Source organism: Macrotis lagotis, chromosome 8, assembly GCF_037893015.1.
Source record: "Macrotis lagotis isolate mMagLag1 chromosome 8, bilby.v1.9.chrom.fasta, whole genome shotgun sequence".
NCBI classification, from domain to species: Eukaryota; Metazoa; Chordata; class Mammalia; order Peramelemorphia; family Peramelidae; genus Macrotis; species Macrotis lagotis.
Genome location: NC_133665.1, coordinates 111,778,132 through 111,805,110, shown reverse-complemented (window position 1 = coordinate 111,805,110; position 26,979 = coordinate 111,778,132). Strand labels below are relative to the sequence as shown.

The 26,979-nt window shown below is 37.4% G+C and overlaps 1 protein-coding gene across 4 annotated transcripts; it reads right to left on the bottom strand.

Annotated features, from left to right (window-relative positions):
• Window positions 1-276: 276 nt before the first annotated feature.
• On the bottom strand, window positions 277-26,979 carry LOC141496094 (uncharacterized). Of its 4 annotated transcripts, none has more exons than XM_074198227.1 (4): window positions 16,355-16,530; window positions 7,679-7,777; window positions 7,063-7,397; window positions 277-4,555 (listed from the first exon to the last, which is right to left on the bottom strand). In XM_074198227.1, exons 1-4 carry the CDS (start codon window positions 16,419-16,421, stop codon window positions 4,538-4,540), a joined length of 519 nt encoding a protein of 172 aa, XP_074054328.1. In that variant the 5' UTR covers window positions 16,422-16,530; the 3' UTR covers window positions 277-4,537. The 4 variants fall into 4 exon arrangements, 3 of the variants coding, with proteins under 3 accessions (XP_074054328.1, XP_074054326.1, XP_074054327.1); XR_012470931.1 differs by lacking the exon at window positions 16,355-16,530 and adding an exon at window positions 26,821-26,979 and having other exon boundaries at window positions 278-4,555; window positions 7,056-7,397; XM_074198225.1 differs by having other exon boundaries at window positions 279-4,555; window positions 7,056-7,397; window positions 16,355-16,529.

The following is a 26,979-nucleotide window of genomic DNA, read 5'->3' as shown; positions in this document are numbered from 1 at the left end:
ATTGTGCCACCTGGCCATACCTACAATTATTACTATTATTTTTTTAATTTTAATTTTTTTTCTCTCTCCTTTACTTTTTCACCCAAGCAAGTCTATCTATATTCATGGGGGGAGGGGTATTTTGTTTACTTGTAAACATGTATATTTTATTAATGTTAAAAAAATTGTACAAAATGAGAATAAAAAATAAATTAAAAAAGAAAAAAAGAGAGTCAGAGAAGTCTTTTATGATGACACAATTGTATTCATATATTAACAATTCTGTGACTCTGAGAAAGTCACTTAGGAGGTGTATCTCTTTCTCTCTCTCTCTCTCTCTCTCTCTCTCTCTCTGTCCTAAAATTTATCTATTAAGCTAATTCAATCCCATAAACATGAAGTACCTACTGTGTGCTAAACACTTGTGCTTGGTATTGTCACTCTGAAGAATCTAGATTAACAAAAATTTTTTTAAAGATTTTTGAGGAATGGAGGAGTTTGTTTAGAGATAACATTTATTAGGGTTACTTTTCAGTAACACTAGTTTCTTAAATTCCTAATTGTTTATAAAATCTTCTGTATAAGTGACAATTTATGCATTATCAGACAAGGTTCCTATAGAGTTCATATTTTTGCTTAGTTATTTAGAGGATTCAGTCTGGAGAAGGTAGAGAAATGATTGATTATATAAAGACCAAAAAGCGTCCCTAATATAGTAATAGTTTGGTTTGGTTTCAGGGTGACGTCTTTAAAAAACAAAAAAAAAAGATTTTCAAAAACTTAAGTGTAGACGGGAATGGAAAGGGTGGAAGGAGTTGAAAGGTATGGTTTTAATAGCAGTTTGTATGAGGGGGAAGGGAGAGGGAAGGAACAGTAATTTTATCCAATCTAAAGTTCAATTTGAGGGGTGCTAGGAGGTGCAGTGGACAGAGCACCAGCCCTGAAGTCAGGAGGACCTGAGTTCAAATGCGGCCTCAGACACTTAATAATTACCTAGCTGTGATGAAAAAAATAAAAAATAAATAAAGTTCAATTTGAGCAGGGATTGGAGACAGGTACTGGACCTATGATTTTATATAGGATTTATATATAAGGAACTCTCAGATGAGAAAACTCCTTCCACCAATGAAGGTCAGGACCTTCTCTGAAAGTTGCCTAATTCACAAAGTGCAGCAAAAACATAACAAAAGCGTAAATTCCCATCTATACTTACATGAGTTTTTAAAAATCTCCATAAGTTTTTCAGCAAATCTTCATGCAAGATAACATTTATTAGCAGAGGCATGCTGCCTATCAATAGTCAATAGCTTGCTTCCCTTTATGCCAAAGATCCCAAGCAAAGGAGAGTTTCCTTTTATAAAAGGTTTTGGGGACATCACAGGATTAAGAACAATATGATTGGGTACAAAGAACAGCAACAAGATCATTTGGAAGTTTGATGATGGTGGTTAGAAATAACCCCTCTTCTTCCCTACTGAGATTAAAAAGTGCTCAATATTTGAGTGCAGGTATGAGATCTCCTTCAAACTTTGGGGCAACAAAGCAGACATCTTTAAAGGATAGTTTATTGGTTTAAAGATAGTAGGCCCAACTCCTTTTGTGTTCATACACATCCCCCGAGGTCAGCTAAATTCCTTGATGCAAGGACAGTCAGTGATTAGCAAAAGAACAAGATTTCTAAAATTAATGCATTATGAGGCAATTAGGTGGTGCAGTGGATAGAGCACTGGTCCTGGAGTCAGGACGACCTGAGTTCAAATCCAGTCTCATAATTACTTAGCTGCGTGACCTTGGGCAAGCCACTTAAACCCATTGCCTTGCAAAAACAATAAATAAATTTAATACATTACAAATCAACTGAATTCTGAACTAAGTATAGCGACAAAGAACCATGACTTAAGCAATTAAAAGACAAAAGTAGTTATAGGATAAAATCAATTACTTGTAAATAAGATCAATAAGAAAATGATACAGAATTAATCTTAATCTTCATTAGGCAAACATGGCTACCAAAAATAGCTAATGAGAAATTTAGACCTTGACAGTATAGTAAGTATAGTATCCAGATCTAAGAAAATGAAAGTCCTTTGTAATCTGACCTGTTCAGACAAATGGATATTATGACCATTGATGGGCAGTGTTATTTTGTTTTGTTTTGTTGGGTGTGGAACCATATTTTAAAAGAGCTAATGACAAACTAGAAGGTGACCAGGATAATGAATGGCCGGGAAATTGTTATATGAGAATTATCTGGAGAGATAAAAATTTAGCTTGGAGAAGAAAAGTTTTGAGGGAGTTAAAAAATCTGTCTTCAACTATTTGGAGATCTGTCATGTGCAATTAGAATTAGGCCTACAGTTTGTAATTCCAGATGGTCAAAGTAGGATCCATTGCTGGAAGTTATAGGGAACTAGATTTTGGCTTTAGTGTAAGAAAGAACTTTGTACCCAACAGTGCTATCCAAATTCAACCTTTTGAAGTAGTGAGATTCCCCCACCACAGAATATATTCAAAATTGTATGAACCAACTGTTTTTAAGGGAATTAATATATCAGGGCCTGATAACCTTTAAGATCTTTTTAAACTTCAGGATTCTGAGGTCACTTTAGAGCTGTTTGTTGTGGTATGATTTTTAAAGTGTACAAAAAAAACATATCTTCCTTATTTCTTTCCTCAGATCTAAAATTCCTTTCAAAAGGGGTCAAAGTCTTTTTATTGCATGGAGTTTACCATACAAATAATCTCCTTAGTAACATGAAATATTTAACTTATCAAATCTATGAATAAGGGAAGAATTTATAACCAAATAAAAGTTAGTTTTCTAACATTATGGGATATAAAATGGGTAATTCTGATTGTTTTACATTTTTGTTTTTATTTTTGCAAGGCTTTGGGGTTAAGAGACTTGCCCAAAGTGGAATTAGGTAATTATCAAGTATTTGAGGTCAGATTGAATTTAGGCCCTCCTAACTCTAGGGTCAGTGCTCTACCCACTGCACCATCTAGCTGTCCAATTGTATTACATTTTTAAAAATTTGCACAAACAAAACTAATGCTGTCAAGATAATAAGAAAAGCAGAAAACTGAAGAAAAGTTTTTCAGATAAGCCTTATTAGAGTGTTGAATCAAATTTAGAAGAATAAGTCATTCTTATAATGTTACAACAATGAAATCATAGTTAAAATGATCAAAGGATATGAACAGGCAGTTCTCAGAAGAAGAAATGAAAACTACCAATAGTCACATGAAAAATGCTATTGATTAAAGAAATGCAAATTAAAATACCCATTGAGGTACCACCTCATACCTATACCTATCAGATTGGCTAATATGACAGAAAAGGAAAATGACAAATATTGGATTGAATGTGAGAAAATTGAGACACAAATGCACTGTTGGTGGAGCTGTGAACAAGTTTGACCATTCTGGAGAGCAATTTAGAACTACAGTCAAGGGACTATAAAGCTGTACAAAACTTTTGACTCATCCAGCAATGCTACTACTGGTTCTATATCCCAAAGAGATTTTTTTTGTGATGACAAATAATTGAAAATTGGGAGAATTCCTCAAAATTGGGGAATGGCTGACAAGTTGTGGGTCATGATTGTGATGGAATACCATTTAATAATGAGAAATAATGAACATGATGCTTTCAGAAAAACCTAGAAAGATTTACATGAACTGATGTTGAATGAACAGTGAACAGAATCAGAACAATGTGCACAGTAACAGCAATATTGCAATTATGATCAACTGCGAATGACTTTAGCTATTTCCAACAATATAATGATTCAAGACAATACCCAAGAACTCCTGAGTAAAATGCCATTCACATCCAGAGAAAAAACTAATGGAGTCTGAAGGCAGATAGAAGCATACTCTTTCACTTTATTTTTTTATCACTTTTTTTCTTATGGTCTATTTCTTCTTTTGAAACATGGCTAATATGGAAATATATTACACATGATAGCATATAAAAACATAGGTATAAAATATATTCATATATATAATATATATATATATATATATATATATATGAAACCTATTTAAGATAAGGGAAGAAGAGAGAAAATAAGGAACCCCCAAATTTTAAATGAATGCTAAAATTTGTCATTACCTGTAATTAGAAAAAATAAAATATTATATTTAAAAAAGAAGAATGCAAATCAAAACACCTCTGAGGTACCAACTCATACCTATCACATGACAGAAAAGGAAAATGACAAATATTGGAGAGGATGTAGAAAAATTGGGATAACTGTTGATGGAATTGTGAACTGATTCAAACATTCTGGAGAGAAATTTGGAACTATGTCCCAAAGGGCTATAAAATTGTGCATATTCTTTGACTTAGCAATACCATGATTAAGTCTCTATCCCCAAAATAGGAAAATGATCAATATTTACAAAAATATTCATGTCATATTTCCTGGACCCAGTTCCCTGGGGCACCACAGGTCTCCCCTCTTGCATAAAACCACGAGGGAAATCATCCACACCACCAGGCCTGCAGAGATGAATCCTATCAATGAATAAATCACCAAGTCCTCATTCTTTTTCAAGGTTCCTTTTGGGTCTGCAGAAGGAAAACGTACAGTCACTACCACTGTTTTGTTCAGCATCACAATCTCTGAAGCAGAAGCACAGTAAAGCAGCAGGGGCAGTTGAATAAGGCCCTGAGTCATCAGAAGACCTGCAGTCTAGTCCTGGCATTGCTACAAACAAGCAAGGCAATGTGCCATCAGCCTAAAGCATTATGACCTTGACCTCTCTCTTGGGTTTTGTTTACTTCTTCATCTATCAATGTGACTAACACCTAATCTATTTACATAGGATTTTTGAATCTTGGGTATGAAAAATACTCTGAAAAGTGACACTTTACTACCTGTATCATCTTGGGCAGATGATTTAACCTGCCAAAATCAGTTTTCTCTTCTGTAAAATTGAGAGAGTTTGACTATAAGATGGTTTCTAAGATCCATTCGAGATCTATGATGTACACTGTGATTACTAATACTCCCAGAAAAATGAAGAGACTAGCTTTTGATCTTTCCCTTATATTCTAGGAATAAGAATAATATTTAAAAAAGATCAGTTTGAGGAGTTTCACTCCATCATCTAGAGGAAATTGCAATGTGAATTTCAGGCAGGGATTTGAAGATTGTGGCAGGCTGATAATTCCTCAGTGATCTCCAGGACATAGATTGGGGTTGCCTCCTGATCACTGACAGACCCTTAGAGATTCTTCCCTTATCATTCATTTTCCCTCTTCCTTTGACTTTCAGATCAAAATGCAACAATGAGAGGGGAATATCTCCTTTCTTGCAAAAATAGAATATGGCAATCAACTTTACAAAAATAATAGTAATTCACATTGTCCCTTCACTTTCCTCACAGCAACACTGGACTCAAGTCTGTTTCTATTTTTTTTATTGGTAAGGCTAACTGTTTAAGCAAGGGATTTATGTTAGCAACTGAATTTGCTAAATGAGTAATTTCCTAATATGAAATGATTTGAGAAAACTCAAAAAATACTTGTGAAATTAGTATATGTTTTTATTTTAGAAAGCCTGATTAAAACAGAAAAACCTTGTTTAATGAATAACTAATCTTGGAGTTAGGAGGCTAAATAAATAAATGCAGCTGTGTAATGCATTTTTTCTGATTGCAGAAATTAATCATATTTAATAGACTGCTATTGTATAATAATGTATAAATGAAATCTATACTTGTCTATTTCTCTCATTGGATTACAGGCTTCTTGAAAATAGGACCTATATAATGTCTTGGTATTTTCAGAACAGGGCAGATTTTAGTAAATATGTTGAGAAGAAAATATCTAGAATAGTGTGAGAAAATAAGAGGAAACTACCCAAAGGAGAGGCTCTTAAACTCAAAATATCTGGCCTGGATAAGAGAAGACTTAGGCAAGGACATGATAGCAGTCTTCAAGTTTATCAAAAGTTGTCACATGGAAGATTAAACTTATGCCATTTGACCCCAAATAACAGAATGAGGAACAAAAAACTGGAAATTGTTGAAAATCACTTTTAGAATCAATATCAGGAGAAACTTCATAACAATTGCAGCTGTCTAAAGGTGGAATAAGCTGGTACTTTTCTACTGAAAATCTTCTAACAAAGTCTGAATGACCACTTGTTTGGGATGTGATCAAGGATATTCTTGGCCATGTAGAAGTTGGAAAAGTTGTACTCCTAAAATCTCTCTTCAACACTTACTTTGGGTTCTATCAAAAATATTTGTTAAAATGAATTGAATATGCCCATTGGTAATGCTATCTGTCTGTTTCCTCTAGATGATGAGGTGAAACTCCTCAAACTGATCTTTTTACATATTATTCTTATTTCTAGAAGATAAAGGAGAGAGAGCAAAAACTGGTCTCTTCATTTTTCTGGGAGCATTAGTAATCACAGTGTACAACACAGATCTAGAATGGATCTTAGGGACTTGAATCTAAGGTCCCTAACAGCAAAGGTCATGTCTATTCTTGACAGAGCAGTATCAATCAACAAATATTTATTAAGTGTCTGCTATTTGCCCTCCATTGAGATAGGAACTGCCAAAGATGCTGAACTTTCAGAGGAGAAATACAATACACAAAGGAAATATTAATTAAAAAATAAGATAAATTAATGTTTGAGAACAACTTCATACAAGATATCACTAGGTATTACATATCAAATAGTATAAAAGTTCAGAAAGGATCATGAGAACTGATGGTTAAAATATCTCTTAAGGGGGAGAAGAAAGATTAGAGTTGGGTCTGTGGACAGGAGGAGAGAGAAATACTGAAAAAGAGAAGCAAAAGTATGACAGCAGGAATCCATGACATTTTCATTAGGAAATAAGCAAAACTCAAAGTGGAAGGGTTCAGGAAGATGAGGAAACTGGAGATGAGGCTAGAATTCTAAAGAGTTAGGATCAAATAAGAGAGGACTTTAAATGTCAAAGTAATTAGAGTGGTGGAGAGCTTTTGAAGGTTTTGAGAAAGGTTTTGCTATGGTTTATACACTGAGGGAGACTCAGGATAGAGAAGGAAGTCACAGCTAATTTACCTATTACCTGGAGAATCACATATCTTTCAACTGAATGCTGATTATCCTTCAGGACACATTTGTACATCCCACTGTCTTGTGGCTTCACGTTCTTCAGTTTTAGCTTCACCTCTCCTGGACTGATGGAGAGGAGGGAACTTTTCAGGAATTCCGTAATATCTTCCTCTTTCGGCCCATATTGAAAAGAGTAATTACCTATCATGGTGGGCAGGCCATGCTGGTTGATGTGGTACCAAAAGACATTGAGAGATGATAACTGGAAGTTTGCCCTACAATAAAGAGTGACATTTTCCCCCATTCTTGAGATCACTTTTGTCTCTTTCACGAGTACAGAAGAAATATCTGGGAAGGAAGATGATAACCAAGGTCAGAGCTAGGCCTCTGAAGCCCAGAATCCTAACTATCCAGGATCTGGAGGCATACTCATTCTCCCTCCCCTAAGCAAATTAAATATGTCCTGGGAGGGGAGGAGGACAGGTTATTGGGGAGAACCATCCAAAGTCTATTGCCTTTTTTACTCCCAGAGTTCAGATATTCATTCAAGTCACCCTGAAAAATATAAAAGCTTGCCCTCTGGTCACTTCTAATCCTTCTTCTTCTAAGAGATCCCATCACCAACTCACCTCTAGGCTTTTCAATCAGGGTAAGAGCTTCAGCAATCCCAAACAGCGTCAGCAACACCAAAAGCAAGAACAAGGACCATCTGCCAGAATGTTGTCCTCCTGATATAGAGAAGAAAGTCAAGAATAATCAGGGGGAAATCCACTAAATTCATTCTATTACTTTAAAAATGCTAATTCAGGACAAATCCCAGGAGTCAAAGTCACACTTAATTTGTATCAACTTAATTTGCCCTTGTTTCATAAAATCACATCTTAGAAGTCACCTAATCCAACTTTTCCTTGAAGGAGGAATCACTTCCAAAATATCCCGAACAAGAGGTCATCAAGCAACTCCATTTAAACATCTCCATGAACAGGGAACTTCTAACCTTTTATTCAACAAGAATTTTATCAACCATTTCCTATGTGACAGGTTCTTCTAATTCAGTCTACTGTATTTTGGGATAACTAATTCTTAGATCCAAGAGTTAAAGTTGGAAGTTCTTTGGAGTTCATCTAATTTAATGGTTCCTCATGTTAGAACTAAAAACTCATAGAAATACATGTGCTATAGAGTAATTGCAAGAGGTCCCTAAACCATGTATAAACCAAGCATTATCATTTTGATCCTTATTAAGTTTGAACAAAATGGTCAGCATGACAGTATAATAAGGAAATGTATATGAGGAATGTCTCCTAAATTGATTTCTCCTAAATATAATTGAATAATATTAAATATTTTTATTTTTGTATATTAATAATAAAAAACTTAATTGAAATTATGGATGGTTTATATTTTAATATTAAATGTTAAATGAATAATATTAAAATATTTAATAATAACTGACTAATGTATTGATAATTTTAGTATATAAATGTTGAAGTAAATAATAGAACAGAAATTCATTTAAAATTATGCTGCATTCATAGTAGATTGTCTTCATAATTTCTCAATCAACAGTTATTAATAGTACAACTTAGTTATATAGGAGTCTGAACATTTCTTTAACATTAAAAAGAAGTCCTCTTATTTGGAAAGGATACACAAGCCTTGCTCAAACCCCTTGGAATCTCACCCATGGAAAGGACGTTTTGTCTGGGACTCCTGATTGGGACTTGTGAAAGACTGGCTGTTGAAAATCCATGGTTTCCCCAGCCTGAAGTTTGGCTTTCACTAAGTTGAAGCTTCCCTCATCACCTTGTTTAATTGTCTGATTGGTAATTTGATTATCTTTGAAGAAACTTTTTATCTCTTTGATTTTCACTGATAATGTTTCCTATCTCTTTCATTATCTTAACTGCATTTGTTATACTTATAATCCTATTAGGAATCATTAGTTATTGTTGTTGCAAGTTCCTTTGACCTTAGCTTTGTTGTAAACTACTTCTTGTTTTCCACCTTTTGGAGTGTCTTACTGTAGGTGCAAATCTGAACTAAATCTGAAACTAAATCTGAACTAAAACCATTAATTTCATAAATATTTAATCAATTCACCCCTAAAAAGCTCCTAGATTTATTGAATTTCAAGTCCTACCTAAGGTTGCCTAGGTAACACCAGACCAATACTACCAGCCTGGAGGTTCCTCACTCCTGCTCTAGGGTTTTAGGAAAAAAGAGGAATGATCTAGAGGGAAAACTAAAAAAAATATGGAGTGGCACACATGAATTATAATCAATGCAGAGCTAATTGATCTATATTAATTGGGGATAAAGGGATTAGCATAGACATACATCTAACATTCATTTCATGAAATTCAAATTCTTTATTCATCAAACACTCTGTAAGATTTGTCAGCAAGAAGGAAACTCAAAAATCAGATATGTGGAGATTTGAGTAGGAATTGGAAATCTAGATACAGAACTCTATCTAGTGTGCAATTTAACTGGTGCAGTGATCTAACTTCTTCAAAAGTACTCTTAATGTTCAATTTAACATTGGATAGAATGCTGGAGTTAGGAAGACCTAAGTTCAAATCTACCTCAGATGTTTGCTATTTGTGCGACTGGGTGAATCACCTAACCTCTGTGCCTCAGTTTCCCATCTATGAAATGAGGATATTAAGAGCACCTAGTTTTCAAAAATTTGTCTGAACATCAAATATGATAATAATTCATCATGATGGTGAAGATAATGATAATTTTTCCCTTGGAGGACAAGGGGGAAAGTTCCTTTAAAAGATGATTATGAATTTGGACTATTGTTACAGCTTCCTAACTGGTACAATAATAGTAATTAGTATTTCATGGATGAGGAGACTGAAAAAACATTCCCTGTCTACACACACACACAAAACACCAATTCATCCTACCCAATAATTTCATAAAAAGTTTTTACTTGAAGCACTGACCCTGGAATCAGGAGGACCTGAGTTCAAATCTGGCCTCAGACTGTCACTGTGTGACCTTGGGCAAGTCATTTAACCCCTTTGCCATTTAAGGCAAATTTTTAAAAAAGTTTTTACTATCATTGAAAAATATTCCAACATCTCCCTTATGGTAGTTTTTAAACTGTTGGCTAAGGAACCCTAGACATTAGTAAAATTACTACATGGGATTCACATGCAATAATTTTAGCAAAAGTTTGCAGTAAGGATTTATTAAGAAGCACACATGTCTTCTACAGATTAAATAACTCTCATAGATATAGGTGTGACTGTTTTTCCAATTCTAGATATGAAGCTGTGGTAATAAGATATTTATTCAAAAGTATTATTAATATTTAACATGAATTTTCTCAATCAATATATGCAGTCAAGTGATACCATTTATAGTATAATTTATAGTATAATTTGAAGTCAGGAAGATTTGAGTTTGAATCTTGCCTAAGGTACTTTACTCTAGGCAAGTCATTTAATCTCTTTATATCTCAGCTTCCTTAGCTGTAAAATGAGAATAAAAGCACCCAACTCCTAGGATTGTTGTGAAGATCATATAAATAAGGATAGTTAAGTGCATAGCACAGTGTCTGGCACACAAGGCATTATATAAATGCTGGCCATTTTCATTATTTTAAGATAAAACAATGACTATCATATAGATGCTGCAAATTTTTTAAAAGTTTTGTTAATTTATTTTAAACACTTTTATTTTTAGATATTGAATACCAAATTCCCTCCCCTCCTTCCTCACCCATTGAGAAGGAAAACAATATATCTATTATACCTGTGAAGTCATACAAAATATATGTCCATTTGAGCCATGTCACAAAAAAGCAAAAATAAAAAATAAGGAAAGAGGGAAAGTTATACTTCAATATGCATCAGATTTCATCAGGTCTCTCTGGGGGTGGGTCCTTTGGTCTCAGATCACTGTACTGATCAGAGGAACCAAGTTTTTCATGGTTGATCATCATTACAACCTTGCTGTTTTGGGGTACAACAATCTCCCAGCTCTTCTTATTTCATTTTGCATCAGTTCATACAGCTTTTAACATGTTCAAAATTTTAGAAATTAAAAAGTGTTTATTCAAAAAAGGTTGGAAATCACTGGCTTATAAATTAAGATCCAAAAGTTTTGGTCTGACATCCAAAGTCCTCTATCCTAAATCTCCCCTTCAGGTTGTTTTACAATACATAAAAACTGTTCACTTCTACTTTATATTAGTTGTCTCTCTAACAGGTCTTCATTCCTTCCTCTAAGCCCTTCAGGCAGTTCTGCCTACCTTGATCCCACCCCCCCAACCAATGAACCCTAATCCAAACCTATCTGTTTGGTATTTCCGAAGACTAGTCTTCCAAGAAGCTGTTAATACCACTTCGTGCCTGAGCTACTCATTTGTCAATAAAGCCCTGGTTTCTTATATTATTTTTGTTAGTAATTCTTAGAGTGTTACTTAGCTCTTTATTATCCTTGTTCTTTGAATTAGTGAATTTAATATGATCGGGAAGGCAGCACAGAGGAAAAAACACTGTGCTAGGAGTCAAATAATCTGAATTCTAGTTCCAGGTTTACTGTTAACTAGCTGTATCTTTGGACAAATCATTTCCCTGTTTTGGGCTTTGTTCCTCACAGCTATACATATCTCCATAGATGTTTTCTTTTTTTTTTATTCTCATTTTGTACAAATTTTTTTTACATTAATAAATATTCTTGTTTACAAGTAAACAAAATACCCCTCCTCCCCCATGAATATAGATAGACTTGCTTGGGCAAAAAAAGTAAAGGGGAGAGAAAAAAGTTAAAATTAAAAAAAATAATAGTACTAATTGTAGGTATGGCCAGGTGGCGCAATGGACGAAGCACCACCCCTGGAGCCACGAGCACCCGAGCCCATATCCAGCCTCTAAACCCAACAATCACTCAGCCGTGTGACATGCAAGCCACCCAATCCCCACTGCCCTGCAAAAACCGAAAAAAAGAAAAAAAAAGACCCAGAATAAAATAAAATAGTAATAATAGTAGGGGTGGCTGGGTGGCAGACAGAGCATTGGCCCTCGAGCCAGGAGCATGGGGGTCCAAATCCGTCCCCAGACACCCATAGATCACCCTGCTCTGTGGCCCCAGACAGGCCATCCAGCCCCACTTGCCCTGCACCCTCCCCCAAATAATAATAACAAAAAATGTGCTTCAGTCTTTGTTCCAACACCATCAACTCTTTCATGGGTGGATCTCATTCTTTATGATAAGTCCATCACAAGTTACTTCCATATTTTTCCACCATTGCCATTGCTGATCGCAACTCCCTCCTTTCTTATTTCTCCACTACCATGTACTCTATTTTCTCTCTCCTTTCACTGACTCTGCTGTAGGGTCGTTGACTGGCTCAGCAGACAGATCCCTGGTCCTGGGGCCAAGAAGCCCTGAGCCCCCATACCACCCCTTAGGCCCAGAATCCACTTGGCCCTATGGTCCTGGGCAGGCCTTCCAATCCCAGCCCCTTGCAAGAAGTAAGAAAGAAAATGTGTTATATCTGACCACTCTCCCCCCATGGTCCATCCTCTCCTCCTGTATTCACATCCCCACCCCTTCCCCCTGCTCCCCCCTCCTTCTTACTCCAGATGTCTATACCCCATTGAGTATATATATGCTGTTTCCTCTCCTAGCCATCTCTGATGAGAGCAAAGGTTCCCTCATTCCCCCTTGCCTCCCCCCTTCCATGTCATTGTAATAAAAAAAAATCTTATGTGAAATATCTTGGACTATTCCACCTCTCCTTTTTCTTTCTACCATTCCATTTCCCTTTTTTTCTATTGACTCCATTTTTATACCATATTTTATCTTCGAATTCAGCTTTTTCCTGTGCTTCAATTATAAAAGCTCTCTCTACCTGCTCTATTAACTGAGAAGGTTCATATGAGTATTATCAGTGTCATTTTTCTATGCAGGAATGCATGCAGTTCATCCTCATTAAGTCCCTATTTCCCCCCTCTCCTCCAATCTCCATGCTTCACCTGAGTCCTGTATCTGAAGATCAAACCTTCTGTTCAGCTCTGGCCATTGCAAAAGGAACATTTGAAATTCCCCTGGTTCATTAAAAGTCCATCTTTTTCCCTGGAAGAGGACACTCAGCCTTGCTGGGTAGTTCATTCTTGGCTGCATTCTAAGCTCTTTTGCCTTCCGGTATATTGTATTCCAAGCCCTACGAGCTTCCAATATAGTTGCTGCCAAGTCCTGTGTGATCCTGACTGCAGCTCCATGATATTTGAACTGTGTCCTTCTGGCTGCTTGTAACATTTTCTCTTTGACTTGGGAGTTCTGTTGGCTATAATATTCCTGGGGGTTGGTTTTTTGGGATCTCTTTATCTGGGGGATTGGTGTATTCTCTCCATTTCTAGTTTGCCCTCTGCTTCTAGAATATCAGGGCAATTTTCCTGTAGTAATTCTTTGAAAATGATGTCAAGGCTCTTTTCCTGATCATGACTTTCAGGTATTCCAATAATTTTTAAATTATCTTTCCTAAGTCTGTTTTCCATATCAGTTGTTTTTTTCAATGAGATATTTCACATTTTCTTCTAATTTTTCATTTCTTTTGTTTTGAAGTATTGATTCCTGATTTCTGGTAAATTCATCAATTTCCCTGAATTCTATTCTTTGTCTGAAGGATTTGTTCTCCTCAGAGAGTTCTCTTATCTCTTTTTCCATTCGGCCAAGTTTGCTTTTTAAAGCATTCTTCTCCTCAATAACTTTTTGAACTGTTTTATCCATTTGACCTAAGCTGGTTTTTAGCATGCTATTTTCTTCAGCATTTTTTTGGATTTCCTTGACTAAGCTGCTGACTTCATTTTCATGTTTTTCCTGCATCTCTCTCCTTTCTTTTCCCAGTTTTTCTTCCAACTCCCTCATTTGATTTTCAAAGTCTTTTTTGAGCTCTGTCATAGCCTGAGCCCAATTTCTGTTTTTCTTGGAGTCTTTAGATGCAGGAGCTTGTGCTTCCTCATCTTCAGACTGAGTACTTTGATCCTTCTTGGGCTCATTTGCAAAATATTTCTCAATAGTCTTCTTTTTGTTTCTTTGCTTGCTCATTTTCCCAGCCTGGGCCTAGTTTGGGGGTGCTTCCTGAGCTTTTGGGACACTCCAACAAAGGTCTCAGTGTGTGAGGCTCTGTCCTCCCTCCTGGTCTGTGAATGACCATAAGCGACCCCCTCTGCCATGGGGCTGAGGTGGAGGGGTCCCTGCTGTTCTATTGGGGGGCCTAGACTGCGATCAGTATCTGAATGTGGTCAGAGCCCCAGGGTCCTGTTCCAGAGGCAGAGGACAGAGCTTGGTAGTCTCTCTCTCTTCACTCCCCTCCCTCAGCTCAATGGGCTCATGCCCTGGAGGCTCCTGCTTAGGCTCCACCTGGTTCTGTTTCTGGCTCTGGGCTGCAGAAAGACCAAGCTGCTCCCTGTGTGCCCCGAGGGCTGGGCTCCATGTGTTCACTCTGGCAGAGGTCCCCCACTATTCCCTCACTTTGTGCCCGGTGCTCCTCGGGGTGCAGCCCTGGAGACTCCCCCGCTGCTGTGAGCTGAGGTTCCCCAGCGCCCCGGGGCTGCCTCCGGGAGGCTGAAGTTCTTTGGCTCTGGCGGGCCACCCCTCTGGCAGGCTGCCTCTCCCATCCCGGGAGCAGAGCCTTTCTGCTCTTTTCCAGGTTACCTTGAGTAGGAGAACTGCCTCACTGGGTCCCTTTGTGGGTTCTTTCTCTCGAAAGTTTAGTTAGAGTCCTTAGCTGATGAGTTTTATCAGAGAGCTCCTAAGACTCCACCCCCAATAGATGTTTTCTAAGGCCCTTTCCAGCTCTAATGTCCTATGGTTCTGTGGTTTTATTGGAGTTAAGTTTAGGGGTAAAATATGAGGAGAAGGAATAAGAAAGCAACAACCCAAGTCATTTGAGCAAGGTAACAGCAGCATAGGAAAGTAGTCTAAGAGGGCAAGCAAACTAATAAGTGGGGAAGCTCTTATCAAGTACCTCCCAAATGGTTGCCTCCCTTTTCTATGATGCCACTGACAAAGCTATCTAACAAGAGCATGTGGGATCACACCACAAAAGGAGGAGGTCTGCATCCCAGTCCTTGGGAAATTCCCAGTCTTATAAGGAGAGATATAAATGGCAAAGTATAGGGGTAGCTAGGTGGTACAGTGGATAGAGCACCAGTCCTGGAGTCAGGAGTACCTGAATTCAAATCTGGTCTCAGACACTTAATAATTACCTAGCTGTGTGGCCTTGGGCAAGCCACTTAACCCTATTGCCTTGCAAAAACCTATTTAAAAAATGGCAAGGTATGATAGCAAGAACATTGGACTTGGAGTCAGGTCTTCAATCCTGACTCTCAAGTGAACTTGAGGGAGATATTTCACCTCTTATAGTTTCAACTTTTATCATCTGTCAAATGGATGCACTGCCTATCTCACCAGATTGTTATGAGGAAGCTTTTGTAAATTGTAAAAGTACCATGAAAATGTGAGTTATTTAAGTGAGAATTAAGGAATATTTTTCATCATCTATGATTCCAGGAACATAGAATCCAGGCTCAGCCTCTGGATTCCATGAACCTCCCTGGAGAGACAGCTACAGTAAGTAAAAAGGCTACCACTCCTCAATCTGCTTGGGTGCTGTGTAGACAAGAGTTCCACCTTCTGAGAAGGGGAGGTGGTAATGGGGGGAGACAAAGAATGAGGAGCCAAAGTCTCTGCTCTCAGAGAACCCATGAGGTAAGAACACCACAGAAATATAAGCTATAGTTATCTTGAACTCTTACTTAAATTTTGTTCTTTAATTTTTCAAATAAAGTGTTCCCTTTCCAACTAGAATAAGTTTCCATGCCTTGCACCCTTACTGTTTTTTCCACAATATAGTCATTGCTCAGTAAGTATTTGTTGATTGATGCACAATTCAGGGATGTTTCCTTACCACATCAACAGAGAAATACTGTTTCCTAGACAGCCTCTCCTACCCTAGCATACTGAGCTCGGATACCTCCAAAAACCACACTTTGAACTTAAAGCATTTTATACTTTTCAGAGAGCTCTCCAAAGTATCAGCTCTTTGATCATCACAATAACCCTGTCAGATAAGTATTTTAGATATTATTCCTATTTAGCAGATGAGGGAACTGAAGTCTAAGAAATTTTCTAGATCACATGGTCTCCTCCTCTAGAGCCTTTCACCCTATCCCTTTACCCTACTGGGCTCCTTCCACTGCAATGCTAGTCCAACTATCTGGTTTCTCCTTCCCTCCCTCCCTTTAATGGTTCATCCAGGTCTCACTATAATAAGTTACCTTCAAAAAAGACAGAAGCAAACTCACTTCTCTGGGACCATCTGGTTGCCATATTTCCTTCCAGCATGATACTCCAACAGTTGGACCAGACAGCCAGTGCCTCTCAGATCTCCCCTGCTCTTAACTGTGGATTTTTCTGAACTACACCTCTGAGGCAAGACTCAGTGTCCCAGCCCACCTAATATATCCAGAATTTCTGATAACACAAAGTAACTGCTGACTCATCAGTGGTGGGACTTGATAAGACTGAAGAACCAATACCTTATTCCTGAGGCTAATTCATTAAGAAGTATATCTTAGGGGTGGCTAGGTGGCACTGTGGATAAAGCACCAGCCCTGGAGTCAAGAGTACCCAGGTTCAAATCTGGTCTCAAACACTTAATAATTACCTAGCTGTGTGGCCTTGGGCAAGCCACTTAACCCCATTTGCCTTGCAAAAACAAACAAAAAAAAGAAGTATATCTTAAGAAGAACAGATGGTTCCCAGATAATTTTATGATTAAAGGGCCCTGAATTTACTGGATTAAAAAGTAATTATAGTAATAAAAGACAGAGAATATATAAAGATAAACAAATTTCAGCCTCATCTTAACTTGATCTAGTATGTCAATAACTTAAAGCTCCATGAGGGCAGACTGTCTTTTCACTCTTTTTATAATAGCAATTAACAAAGAGCAAAAGAATATAGTAGGTACTTAATAAGTGTTTATTAATTGATCTCTAATAATATTCTTAGAAAGGAGTAATTAAAAAAATAAGAACTAGTATTTCCATAGGTAATTTTTCAAAACACTTTTCCATGTTATTTCAGCCAGTCAATAAACATTTGTTAATGTCACTTTATGACAGGACTTCTTTTGAGCACATTTATTCTTTAATTGCTGGGAATCTGGCCAAGCAGATTTGACAGCTGAGGAAACAAGAAGTGAAAATTCCCTTTTACCTAGGGAATTAGTGTCAGAGCTGGATCTAGTAACCAGAGCTCCTGTTGGGTTAGTTTTTTTCCACTAGGAGGGAAACAAGCATATTTTTAAGCACTTCCTATGAGGCTGGTCCTGTGTACAACAACACTGTGAGATAAGTGTTATTATTCCTGTTTTACTGAGGCAGAGAAAGATTAAGTGACTTGCCTAGGGTCACACAACTAGGAAGTATCGGGTCAAATTTGAACGCAGGTCTTTTTGACTGCAGGTCTTCTTGACTCCAGGTCCAGTGCATTATCTACTGTATCACCTAGTAACCTCTACATTGATGTCAAACTCAAATTGCAACAAGGACCATAGGATCCCTGCAGGCAGATGTTGACTTAGGAAGCTACATATTAGCATTAGTTAAGTTTTACTGTAAATATTTTCCAGTTACATTTTAATTTAGCTTAAGAATGACATGGGACGGGGGCAGCTAGGTGGCACAGTGAATAGAGCAATGGCTCTGGAGTCAGGAAGACCCGAGTTCAAATTCGACATCAAACGCTTAATAATTACCTGTGTGACCTTGGGCAAGTCACTTAACCCCCATTGCCTTGCAAAAAAAATCAAGAAACAAGAATGACATGGGAGCCTGCAGCTGTGACAATGTGTTTAACACCTCTGCTCTATATCACATGTCACTAGAACCACAGAACTGAAGAGTTGGAAGAAAATTAAAAGGCTATTTCTTTTTTGTGGCATCATCATTCACCTAGTACCCTTCATTTAGAAATTTAGTTTGCCTTTTATTCATATCCCTCCATTACTTTTCATGTAAATATCAGTTACAAATTTCTGTTGATTTTAGTCTTCTCACATCAGACCTCTTATAATCTTGATATAGGCCATCACTACTATCAGTTTAAACTATTACAATAGCCTCCTGGCTATTTTTCTCCTTCAAACCACAATCTGTTCTTATACTTTGACCACTTATCAGAGAATGGTTCTTAGTATTTTTTTAGGTCAATTCTCTATATATTTAGCATATCAAGTTTTTATTTATAGTAAAAGTTTGCCTTTATTTCATTATTTGTGTTTCCCTGGTTGCTACTTTTTGCTTTCCGTGGTTATCATTTGTTTCCTTTATGTTTCTTTTTGTCTGAGGCGTTTGCAAAGCAAAAACTCTGCTCATGGGGTTTTTTTTTGGGGGGGTTGAGGAGAGTGGATGTTTCAAGTGTCTTTTTTCATTGATGACTGGACTCACTGGGTAGGTCACCTTGGGCTGAATTTTGGGCTACTTCGATATTTGGTCTACACTAGCAGGCCTCACCTTGAATCAACATTCTATGGTAGTAAACAATAGAACTCAACTCTGCCCTCTTCCCCTGTGAGGTGGATTATTTTGTCAGTACTGTGTTTTGTTTTGAGCGATTTTTTTTTATTATTATTATAGCACTATGGTATTTAGATTTTTTTTGACTTGTGTATTTAAAGGAAATCTATAATTTTAAAGTTGTTTCTACATATTATGTTCAAGATCAATATTTTCTTTATAGAGATACTTTAATATTACTTTTCTTCTTTCAGCCTGTCTTCTTTCAGATTGTCTATTTGTCCACTTATGTCTTTTTGTATTCCCATTTAGTTATTCTTTAGATACTTTCCATCATGGATTCATGTTTTTCTATTCTGCCAACTATTTCTGCCATAAATTCTGCTGTTCCTACTTCCCTTTAGAATCATTTGGAAATACCTTGCTGCAGTTTCATGCTTCCTTGTGAATTCAGTGAACTCTACCTCATCAGAGCTTTGTTTTTCCTTTGTCTTGAAATATTTATTCAAAGTTTGGACTCATTTAAATATCCTGGAGGTCATCTTCCCTTCTGCTATTATCCTTCCTGTTGTTTATCTGCTTGTGCTCAAAGTTGTTAACTAAATTTTCTTCCTCCAGAGTTAGTCATTTTTTCTTTTCCCTTATATTTGATTTTCCTTATTTTCTGAATTCCTTTGATATCAGATTACCAGAGGGCTGAACTAGGTTGCATTCCATACTATAGAATTCACATTTCATTCACCTTATTCTCTGCCCCAGACTTCTAAAGGGTCAAAAATGGCATCCAGGCCCATTTCCTTGAGGCCCTGTGGAACCTTTTACAAAAGCTGGTATTCTGCTTCAGAGTTCCCTCCATTCCTTTGTTCTCAGAGTAGCATACATGCTGTCACCACCAAAAAAGATTTTATTTCCCCTTCTCACTAGGGAAGAGGGCAGAGTTGAGTTCTATTGTTTACTACCATAGAATGTTGATTCAAGGTGAGGCCTGCTAGTAGAAACTAGAAAGGCAGCAATGGAATTGCTGAGTGATCCCAGAATAAAAGTCTGAGTCCTGTTGTTCTTCCTTGGGATTCTTGGTACCTTAGTCTCTGAAGAAGGCTGCAACTATTTTTTATCTCTTGTGCATTATTCTTACTTCACTGATGTTTAAAAGGCAGTGAAGATCAGAGGAAATGTCTAATTCAGCAACTTATTGGTCACATGACCCAAAGTGAACCAAGTCTTAACCTTTATTCAAGAGAGAGAGGTTTGACCTCCCATCTACCACCACCAGTAACTACAATTAACAGGGACTGAAGAGCCCTTGGAATGGCAGTACCCAAGTATTTCATCCCTAGTGCTTAGAAAAAGAAATGCTGGGTGGCTAGGTGGGGCAGTGGATAAAGCACCAGCCTTGGAGTCAGGAGTACCTGGGTTCAAATCTGGTCTTAGACACTTAATAATTACCTAGCTGTGTGGCCTTAGGCAAGCCACTTAACCCCATTTGCCTTGCCAAAAAAAAAAAAAAGAAATGCTTTTTAATTCACTTATTCTTTATTAGTGTATTTGATGCAAAGGCTAATTATTGCATTTAAGGGACACTGCTTGACTGTCTCTAGAGGACAGCTACTAAGATGTTGGTACATTGGCCTAGGAGGACAAAGTATGACTAGCACCTGCTACCAGAAGAGATATTGATAAACTTAAGTATCTCTGGAGGATAGATGGCTCATAAGTCTCTGAAGAAAAAGCACAACACCTGCTACTGTACTAAAAAACTTTCAGGCTACTCTAATAGAAAACTTTGACACCTACAGTGATTCAACAAAATCTTTTGCTCTTTCCTACTTAGTGTTTCCTAAGCCAACTCTGAGTTGCCAGCTCCAGAAGTCATATCTGCTTTTACTTTCAGTTAAGGTTATCAGAGGCATTAAAGGGGTTGGATATCTTTACCCCAGTTCTACTCAGATATTTGGTAATTTGGGGAGCTGAGTATAGGGGATGATTGGATGATTTGAACCTAGGATTCTGATCCAAAGATATAACAGAAATTAAGACAAATTTTGGACCATAACTAAAATAAGTGTTTAGACTTAATGGAAGAGGAGGAGCAGGAGAAAAGGAATTTAAAGTACAGCCTTAAAAACATCCAGTAGTTTCTGTGTAGGTGGATATGGTAGTATATTACCATAAAGTAAAGATAGCCCTTAAGATTACAGGGAAAGAAGCCTCATAGCAGCTAAAACTCAGCAGAGGGCAGTAAAGAGCAGCTGAAGGTTAGAAGAGCAATCCAATCACTCAATCATCATCACATATTTATCCAGGGTCATGTACCAGGTCATGCTTTGACAATACAAAAGGAGCTTACATTCTAATAGGATGTGGTGGAGGATACAACAGTGCACAGATAAATAGAGAATATACACAAATAAAAACAGTTACTGGGGTAGAGGAGGGATACACTTGAGTGTGTGTGTTACTTGAACTATGCCTTGGGGAAAAAAAAAAGATTTCTAATAAGCAAGAGATGAGGGTGAGGAAGTGCATTCCAGGAAACTACACTAGTCCAAGAAAAAATTTATGAGAAGGACATGAATTAAAGTGGTTATAATGTTGGCTAGGTGTTTGTATACATATATGTGTGTATATCTACTTAAGGGATATATTAAAGCATGTAGATGTATGTAGACATGTATCATGGATATATATCCTTTCATTGAATATTTGTATATATGTATATATACATTCATTCCTACACACACACAGACTGGAATTTCTAGGTTAGCTGGTCAGAGTTCTTCCCAGGGGGGGAAAGTCAACATAGGAAACCAAATTAATATCAGAAGTTTGCTTAATCAATGTAGAATTTGAGTAAATGGAAGTTGAAGCCTTTAAGGCCTTTCTTTAATACCTCATCATGGCTGATCCTGACTTCTCAAAGCCAATACCAGTGAAGGACAAACTCTAGAGTGTTTCCATATACAACAATAAATTTCAGTAAAAGCAGTAAGTTGTAAACTGAGGAAAAGAAATTTAAATAACATTTCACACTTTAAACAGAGTGAATCTTCAACAGCCAATTACATATGAAGGGGTTGGTAAAGGCATTGAACTGCTTTCTACGGCACTGGTTGCATCTTCTCTTTGTCCCCTAGCCACTCATCTGCCTAAGACCCCAACAGGAGTCTAGAATCATTGAATTGGGACTGATCATCATAAACTAAGGTGGCATACTAGACTGAGGGAATTGGCTTTGAACTACAAAGAATTGTTGAACAGGATGTCAGATCTCTTCCACTTCTTCCCTGAAGGTGCTGAACTTCATGAGAGTGTCCAGGAGGAAAGGCTTCTACAAGGTCCAAGCTAAGGACTGTTGTCCTAGCTAAGAGAACAACGTAACATTCCAACTGAAGAGATTGAAGTTCCATCTGGCTAAATCAGTGGTTGAATGTAGAGGAAAATTGCAGCAGCCCATCATACAGTGAACTGAGTGAGTCTGGAGGATGCCCTGTCCAGCACAAGCCACAGGCCTGAAGACCTCAAAGGTTCAGTGATCTGGAGGCCTAGTGAGGAGCCAAGTAGTAGATTTATCCAGCTGAGATTTTGCCCTGAAAGAATCCAGACTAACTAAGCATCAGAGCAACTTAGCCATTACAGCAAGAGAAGAGAATATTCTCTGGAGAAAGAATAACAAGCCCTTACAATTTGTAGTTGGATTGCCTTGGGTACACTCTTTACACATGTGATTGTATTTTTAGTTTGTGCCCACGCTTCCCCTCATAGCCTCTGAGTCTATTTAAGGGAGATAGTACTTATGGTTTGGAGAAGAAATACTTTATCGTTACTACTTGATAGATTCTTATAATTATTTTTGCTTAAGAACTACATCTAATGGATGATTGCTAAGGAGATTTATAAGGAGCTCTTTCTAATGTTGGAAGAACTGCCCAAACAGCTATGCCCTAGAACCCTTAACAGCTTCCCTACTGGGGATCCAACCTGCAAGTATTATTGAAAGGTTGAAATCTGCTTCAGTGAAGAGAACCCTCTTTTTTTATTTTGCAAGGCAATGGAGTTAAGTGGCTTGCCCAAGGCCACGCAGCTAGGTAATTATTAAGTGTCTGAGGCTGGATTTGAACTCAGGTATTCCTGACTCCAGGACCATGCTCTATCCATTGTACCACCTAGCCACCCCAAAGAGAACCCTCTTACAAAATTAAAGAACTTCAGGGACTACCATCAGTCTATGACAATCTTCATCTACCCTTCCCTATTACAAATCCATCAAGGCTGCTGTTTGTTCTCCCTGTATCTCTCTCCATTAGAGTTCATTCTTCATTCAGATGTCTGATTTTCCTAAAACACCAAGTCTAATCAGGTCACCCCCTCCCACTTCCCCATTCAATTGACTCCAGTATCTCCCTTTTGCTTCCAATTTGATCAAATATGAAATTTGTTTGGCTTTCTTTCCTAGTCGTGGAATAATACTAGTCTTGGCTAAAGTCCTGTTTTCTGTATTTGTATTTGTATAGTTGTTTGCAAGTTGTCTTTCCCATTTGACTTTGAGCTCCTTGAAAGTAGGGAGAGTTGTCCTTTGTGTTCACAGTGCTTAGCACAGGACCTAGCCTAGAGTAAGAGCTTAATAAATGCTACCTCTCAGCCCAGAATACAGAATTTATATAAGCCTATATATTGCCACTTGGAAACCCCTGGGAGAAGGTCCTACATAGGCTGCTGTGTACATCAGTATATAAATTCCTTTTCAATACAAAAACTAAATAAGTACTAAGAATTTGCTGTGTACTACACTTAAGAGTGCCAGGCCTGGAAGCAGAAAGACAAAAGCTCATATCTAGCCTCTGCCGCGCACTAGAAACAAGTCCTTTAACCTCTCTGCCTCAGTTTCAACTCTAAAATGGAGATAATAGCAGCATTAGAAGCTTGTTGTGAAGATCACATGAAGTCATATTTTGTAAACAGTTTGGGCATGGGACCTGGCATACAGTAGGTAAGGTGGAAACACCACACTCTGCTGGAGATCTATCTCCACCTCCCAATGGATAGATACTATTTCTTCTGGCAAAACACACTTCAACTCCCCTCATGCTCCAGTGACTCAGGATAAGACCTCACTCCTACATTTACTGCTATGTTTATTATACTCTAGCTCTTTTTCAAAATTCTTCAATAATCATTAACTTTTGTGAATAATTTCCAGGATTATAGCTTTATAAACTACATTTCTTATACCTTAGTAGCCATAGCAAAAGCACTTGATTTAAATTTGGATTCAAGACCCCACTCTGACCCAATTATGTAATTGATAACTTTGTAACTGATAAGTGTAATTGTACTGTTAACTTCAGGTAAAGGCTTCTCCTAGCCAGACTTCATTTTCCTAATATGTTAAAAATACGTTGATTTAAATCAGGGATTCTTAAACTGAGGACTTTTTTAAAAAAAATAAAATTTTCTATTTCATTTATTTAAGAAAGTTATTCTAAAAATTCTAAATGGTGATCATAGGTATCACCAGAATGCCAAAGAAGTTCAAGACACAAAAAAGGTTAAGAATACTTGATTTCCAACATGCCTTCAGTACTAAAACTGAAATCTTTTAATTCTATGTTCACAGTTGTTACTTCAGAAAAGAATTCTACAGAAGGATGGTTTTATCCTTTTGAGGATGATTCTTAGTAGCTTCAATCTCATTGAATATCCATTTTTTTAGGTTTTTGCAAGGCAATGGGGTTAAGTGACTTGCCCAAGGCCACACAGCTAGGTAATTATTAAGTGTCTGAGGCTGGATTTGAACTCAGGTGCTCCTGATTTCAAGGCCAGTGCTCTATCTACTGCACCACCTATCCACCTCTGAATGTCCATTTCTAACTTTGGCCCTCACATCTGGAGCAGATTCTATTTAGAGTCAGTAGCTTAACATTCCTATCTGCTTTCAAAACCTGCATTCCAAAATTATATCAACTCACTCCCTGACTGCTCCCTCTCAACTAAAGTTAAAATATATATATATATATATATATATATATATATATATACATACACATACACATACACAATAACTAAAAGATACAGGAGGTCACTGTGCCCAACCCCCTCATTTTACAGAAAAATAAAATAACCTAAATAGGTGAAGTGATTTGCTCCAAGTCAATAACAGACAAGAGCTACTATTACAAGTTCTCTGAATCTACATCCAGCACTTTTCAAAATACCCATCATTAGCTATTTATTTACAAATTCAGCACAGCTTCTTCTTACTGTAGAATAATGTCAGAGGAATTTAGAATAAATGAGGATTGAGGAACTAGATTCCAGAAACATGGGTTCAAGAAGTTAGCACTGACATTTACAAGCTGTGTATCCTTGAGTCAGTTCAGTCACTTCTACAACCTTGTTCCCTTATTGCAAAATCAGTATTCGATTCTCTCACAAAAATGTTACATAAATTTGAACTAACATTGTTCTGCTAGTGCATTATTGCTGAGATTAGCTCTTAATTTATTCCTGTATTTATCTCATTCCCTATCAGATTGTGAATTTTTAGAGAAAAGGGTCTTGCCTTTCTTCCTATTTCCAGCATTTGGCATATAATGGGGTACTTATATTTAAACATATTAAATTTGTATTATATATGTTTATATAATATATATTTATATATTATTATATTTACATATTTAAATATATTGTATTTATTATATATTGTTAATCTGCAACTGGATGACTTCCCTCTCAAACCAAGTTAAAACTCCTATTCCCTCCCTTCCACTAAGGGAAAACTTTTAGTTTCACTGACAGGCTTAACCCAAGGTATTTGCACTTTAAAAAGAGGAAATTATTAATAAATTATTGTAAGGAATGAACTTTTTTTTTAAAAAAAGCAGCCAGGTTCTAACTACTGCAGCTGAGTCTTTCTCTCACCACTCCTTATATCAGCAGACAGAACCTGACCCTGGCAATAAGAGACCTTTAAAAGTTTATTATTAATTATAATTAGCATTATTATTAAAGCCAGAATCTGGCAACATTTTTATAAGGCTTAACTTCCTGAGGGAGGGAGGTGAGTTTCCAAGTTTCTAACTTAAAACCAGGGTAGTCTATGCTGTTTACAGACATAAGAAAGTCTGCTTAAGAGAATGGGCCTCAAAGAACTGGAAATCAAGTAAATGTCCTTCATTTGGGGAATGGCTTAGCAAACTGTGGTATATGTATGTCATGAGACACTATTATTCTCTATTAGAAACCAGGAGGGATAGGAATTCAGGGAAGCCTGGAGGGATCTGCATGAACTGATGCTGAGGGAGATGAGCAGAACCAGAAAAACACTGTACATCCTAACAGCAACATGGGGGTGATGATCAACCTTGATGGACTCACTCATTCCATCAGTGCAACCATCAGGGGAAATTTGTGGCTGTCTGCAACGAAGAATATCATCTGTATCCAGATTAAAAACTGTGGAGTTTGAACAAAGTCTATGGACTATTTCCTTTTATTTATTTATTTGTTTGTTTATTTTGCAAGGCAATGGGGTTAAGTGGCTTGCCCAAGGCCACACAGCTAGGTAGTTATTAAGTGTCTGAGACTGGATTTGAAGCCAGGTACTCCTGACTCCAGGGCTGGTGCTTTATCCACTGCGCCACCTAGCCGCCCCTATTTCCTTTAATTTAGAAAAAAAAAAAAAACTGGTGTCTTATTGTCTGATCTTGTTATCTCTTTTACTTTGTTTCTTCCTTAAGGATATGATATCTGTCTCATCACACTCAATTTGGATCAATGAATACCATGGAAACAATGTAAAGACTGGCAGATTGCCTTCGGGGGGGGGAAGAGAATGGGGGGAAAATTATAAAACTCAAAATAAATAAAATCTTTAATTTAAAAAAGAGAGAATGGGCCACAAAATACGATGACAAACCAGAGGGGTATTCTGAGGTCCGGATTTCTCTTTCTCGAAGAGGGTGATGAGGTCTGTCTAGCTCAGGCTGACAAAGTCATTTTAAGTTCCCTGAGCCTCAGTTTCCATACCTGCAAAATGGAGATGAAGAAATCTCCACTATCATTTCCTTTTAAAAATTATTGTGGGGCGGCTAGGTGGTGTCGTGCATAAAGCACCGGCCCTGGACTCAGGAGTACCTTAATAATTACCTAGCTGTGTGGCCTTGGGCAAGCCACTTAACCCCATTTGCCTTGCAAAAATCCAAAAAAAAATTATTGTGACCTACCTCCCGGGGTTACTGTAAATTAAAGCGTTTCGTACATGTGAAGGAGTGTGAGTTATCGGTAATATGACTCCTGCACTTGCCCATCGGGACCCCTCACTCCTCTCAGAAACGGCCGGGACGCCCCAGCAACGGTTCAGGCCGGAAGTACAAGAGCGTCGC

Excerpts from the sequence above, each read along its gene's own strand:
- LOC141496094 (XM_074198225.1), bottom strand. The coding sequence starts at position 16,421 with ATGCTGGAAGGAAATATGGCAACCAGATGGTCCCAGAGAAGTGAGTTT. Across the intron at positions 7,398-7,678 it reads CCTGATTGAAAAGCCTAGAG|ATATTTCTTCTGTACTCGTG; the intron begins GTGAGTTGGTGA and ends CTTCCTTCCCAG. Across the intron at positions 4,556-7,055 it reads TGTGATTCTCCAGGTAATAG|ACCCAAAAGGAACCTTGAAA; the intron begins GTAAATTAGCTG and ends TTCCTTCTGCAG.